Source organism: Asparagus officinalis, unplaced genomic scaffold (assembly GCF_001876935.1).
Source record: "Asparagus officinalis unplaced genomic scaffold, Aspof.V1 AsparagusV1_Un164, whole genome shotgun sequence".
In the NCBI taxonomy this organism is placed as follows: Eukaryota; Viridiplantae; Streptophyta; class Magnoliopsida; order Asparagales; family Asparagaceae; genus Asparagus; species Asparagus officinalis.
The window spans coordinates 2857-7999 of record NW_017972430.1 but is presented as its reverse complement, the minus strand read 5'-3'; the positions used below and the strand labels follow the sequence as shown (position 1 = coordinate 7999).

The 5143-nt window shown below is 29.6% G+C and overlaps 1 protein-coding gene across 1 annotated transcript; it reads right to left on the bottom strand.

The window, feature by feature from the left end:
* Positions 1-39: 39 nt before the first annotated feature.
* Positions 40-1316, bottom strand: LOC109827365 (actin-related protein 2/3 complex subunit 2A-like). The gene is made up of 3 exons (XM_020394363.1): positions 1123-1316; positions 963-1032; positions 40-493 (listed from the first exon to the last, which is right to left on the bottom strand). Exons 1-3 carry the CDS (start codon positions 1182-1184, stop codon positions 242-244), a joined length of 384 nt encoding a protein of 127 aa, XP_020249952.1. The 5' UTR covers positions 1185-1316; the 3' UTR covers positions 40-241.
* Between the last annotated feature and the right edge of the window lie 3827 nt (positions 1317-5143).

Here is a 5143-nt window from a genome sequence, read left to right as displayed (position 1 = left end):
TTACCTCTCATTCGTTCCCTTCTTCTAGATTCTTTCCAGCTATAACCAATATCGTTAAGTTTAAGCCACATAACCAAATGGAATTTCTCATGGTCTAAGCTATCGGCTTTTAGGACAAACAACTTTCCAATTCTTCTATAACAAACTAATAAAAGCTACTTCAGCATGATTGCACAAAATATCAACTAAAATAACAAATGAAATATCACATATCAGACATCAATGGTGTGCACTCTCTCTACTATATCAAGCTCATAATAACCTTGAGAAAGGAACTCGTTGAACCTTCATCAGCCGGAAGTTTCGACAAAATGAGCTTCATCGTAAGATTATATCCATCCTTCGGAGGATCAAGAATCTGTATCAGCGCTCCATAGACCACCTTCACCGCCTCTAAAGCCCCAACAGGCAAACCTTCAATGAACACCGTTTCTGGCGGTGGAGTTGGCAATGACACTGACACCAGAGCCACATCCGGTTTTTTCATAGAGAACTACAACAATGATAACATAAGTTATTAGATTTAGGGTGACTTTAAGAAAACCCCAGCCGAACTGATTTGCGCCAAATGACCGTGAACTTTTAAATTAGAGACCCCCTCACCCCACCCCACCCCAACCCAACCCAATAAAAAAACCGCTAAAAATAGAATTTGAGGAGTTTCACAAAACACCCTGAACTTCTGAAAAGTTGCACCAAAATCACAAATTTTCAGAACATAGCCTCCTTCTCTCAATAAGACTGTAAAACAAAACAGAACTCACTTCTTAATTTCGTTCTGGTTTTGCCTTCAAAAAATATTTCCTCCTAGTTTCCCACTTATTCTCTCTGCCCAGAGTTCAGGGAGTTTTGTGATAACTTCCAAAAAATTAGTGAGGGTCTCTCTAAATTTTAAAGTCCATGTTTACAAGTCAGACGGGAGCTCAAGCGCTTTTATGAAATTTAGCGTTATGATCTTTTACCTGAATGTGATACCGAACATCATCGAACTCAACGGCCTGGCAATCGAGGTCAATGCCCTTCTCTGTGCTACTGTTGAAATCAAAACCCAAAAAATTTGAGCTCATTACCATCATCAAAACCCTAAAATTGAAACCCTAGAATTGAGGGGAGAGAACTCACTTGAGCACGCGATTCTGCAGAGTTTGGAGGACGAATCGTGATGGAGACTGGAGAAGTATCATCTCGACTGAGATTGAGGAGATCTCGCTGTTGAAATGCGACTGGGGATTTTTAGCTCTATTGAGAGAGGCAGAGAGAGGGATCGCGCTTTGCTTGATTCTGACGGGAAAGAGAAAAGACGTTGCTTTTTTTGCGTATACGCCCCTGAAGTTTGTGCATTTTGCATGTCCTTGGGAAGCTTGCTGCCATGTAGATGCGGCGCTTCGCGCATTAACCATGCGGGCCCGGGTCAAGTAGTATTTGCAGTAGACACGGCTCTTAATAAAACTTCAAAAAAAAAAAAAAACCCTAGATTGGGTTCCTGCTTGCCCCAATAACGGTGAATGAACCCACTCACAACTGTGACTAGACTTGGCCAAAAAGTATAAGGAAAATGATAGGGGCGCACCTCCAACCACACCTTTAACCATATTCTCTCTCATTTGCTACAATGCACCGGGCCTCACATGGGATTTTTAAAATTTTAAAATCTCATGTGGGGCCCAGTGCACTGTGGCAAATGAGAGAAAGTGTGTGGTTGGAGGTGTGATTGGGTGTGTGCCCTTAGTGCCACTCAAAGTATAAACCATTTCATCCATACCCTATAAAAAAACTAATTGCCATAAAAAATGTTAGTTATAAATGGAGAAGTACTATTAAATATCTCATCTGGAGCGCGTAATAGAACATTCAAATTAGCAGGAGCATCCGCATGCAAATTGTCCTCTCGATAAATGTGAGCTAACTTGCAATCCCAATAACGATTAAGGGGGTGTTTGTTTTGCATCCCAAAATTTATGGATATGGATTTCACCATAGAATTTGAAATCCATAAAAATCTTTACATGTTTTGGGATCTCTAAAATTTTGTTTGTTTCATCAATATTTTGGGATTTGGAATACCAAAATTTGTAATATTTTGTTTGTTTCATCAATATTTTAGGATTTGGAATACCAAAATTTGTAATATTTTGTTTGTTTCATCAATATTTTGGGATTTGAAATACTATAAATTATATATTATAATATTATATAATATTTTAATAACATATATTATTATAATATTATATAATATTTTGGGATTTGGAATACTACAGCATGAACAGTGATTATTGGGTCCTTCTATATATATTATATATTATATATATAATATTATATATTATATATATATTATATTATAGTATAATATTAATATGTATAATCATATATATATTATTATGTAAATATATTATATATGTAATGTAATATAATTATATATATGCTACAGTAATTTACTACAGCATGAACAATGCTTATGGGTCCTAATATTATATATATATATAATATATAGTTAATATATTATATATATATATATATAATAATAACTATTATATATATGATATTATATATATATTATATAAATATTATATATAATATATTATATATTATATATTATATATATAATATAATATAATATTATATATAGATATATGTAATATATAGTATATAATGTTATAGTAATTTTACTAAGCATGAACAGCTGAGTATATATATATAATTAATAATATTATATATTATATATTAATATAATATATTATATATATTATATTTACACAGTATAATATTATATATATATATTTATTATATATATATAATAATATATCTAGTATATAGTAATATTTAACGATATATATATATAATATATAATATATATAATTATTGATATATAGTATAATATAATATATATATATTTATAATATATTGACATAATATTATATTATTATTTATAATATAGTATATGAGATATATATATAATATATTGTTACTCATATAAGTTATTATTTTATTATATAATAGTATATAATATAATATGATATATTATATATGATTATATTTAATATATATATGACATTTAATATTATATATATAATATTTATTTATATTTATCAGAATAATATATACTAATCATATATAATATGAGGTTAATATTATAACATATAAATTATAATATATATATTATAATATACTTATATGATATATAATATAATTATATTATAAATATATATATAATGATAATTATTATATATATAATATTATATATATTACATATAAATTTATATAAATTTTAATATATGATATAATAAATCAATATATAGAGGAATAGATAATTTTAACGGTAGAGGAATAGATGTATTAATCTACACGTTCTTAAACCCAAACACACCAATTTTTTGGTGAACCCGTTGTGTTTTGACTATTCGTTGAGCCGTGCAAAAAGTTCTATTCATTCGAAACCGTTAAAATTACAGTGATTGGATAAAGGGTCAAAACACGACAGGTTCACCCCAAAATTGGTGTGTTTTGGTTTAAGAACATGTAGATCAAGTTCAACGGAGCAGATTGCAAAAAAAATAGAAAATGATGTGATTTTAGGCATTAATACATATGTTATATTATATAAAAAAATTAGATAATTTTAACGGTAGAGGAATAGATGTATTAATCGCAAAAAAATTAGAAATCAATATAATTACAGCGATTAATTAAAGGGTCAAAACACGACGGGTCCACGCCAAAATTGGTGTGTTTTGGTTTAAGAACATGTAGATCAAGTTCAACGGAGCAGATCGCAAAAAAAAATTAGAAAATGATATGATTTTAGGCATTAATACATATGTTATATTATATAATTATAGAGGAATAGATGTATTAATCTTATAGTAATCTTATATTATAAGCATTAATACATCAATATCCAACCTACATCCTCTCTCAATTGTAGGATTTCACAAATTCTAAAATATAATAGTTTTTTATTATTTGGGGATTCAATATCCCAAAATTGGTTTTGAAACAAACATTGTTTATGGAATTCTGAAACCCAAAAAACTTGTAATCCACCTTATATCCCAAAAAAAGGTTGAAACAAAAGAGAGGATTTCACAAATCCTAAATATATATTATTTGTTTATAATTTAGGGATTCAATATCCAAAAATTAATTTTGAAACAAACAAAGTTTATGGAATCTCAAAACTCAAAAAGAACACTTTTTACATCCCAAAACTTGAAACCCACATTATATCCCAAAAAAAACCCCTAAATGGTGATCGACAATAAATAATGAAAGCACTACCAAGTACTCTGCATCAACTTCATGAATTTTCTGGATAACCACGGCTGCATCTATCTCACAAATTATCTTCCTCCAACCTTGGTTTCATCGCTTCCAATTCTTCCAGTATGTTATCTCACTGCCCAAAGTTTAGAGCAAGCAAAATTAACCTTGTCTCATATGAATTTCTCGCCAAACAACATGCTCTACGTCTCCCTGGTTTATCTTTCGATGTGCCATCTATATACTATTACTAAAAACTGTTATCATTCAAAACGTCACTTGGCAAAAACGGCACGTGGTAAATTCTTTTTTAAAAAAAAAAACTTTAAAAAAATTGATTTATAAATTGAATCCAATACATCAATTAAAGCTTGGTTCCAGTGTTTTCCCCTTTCTTCGTTTTCAAAGCTCCCCTCTTCGTATTCTCCTCCTAGGGGGTGCTTGTTTCAAATCCCAAATTTTATGGATATGGATTTCACCATAGAATTTGAAATCCATAAAATTTTTTGTGGGTTTTGGGATCTCTAAAATTTTGTTTGTTTCATTAATATTTTGGGATTTGGAATACCAAAATTTGTAATATTATGTTTGTTTCATCAATATTTTAGGATTTGGAATACTAAAATTTGTAATATTTTGTTTGTTTCATCAATATTTTGGGATTTGGAATACTATAAATTATATATTATAATATTATATAATATTTTAATAACATATATTATATAATGTATATAATATATATATATATATAGAATTGAAAACCTAGCTGAGCATTGAAAGAAAATGCGTCAAAATTGCAGAGGGTGAGCACGGATCTTACAGTCCATATGTCGGCGGGGACGATGATGATGATCGAGATGGAGCAGAACCAGGCGTACCCGACGGC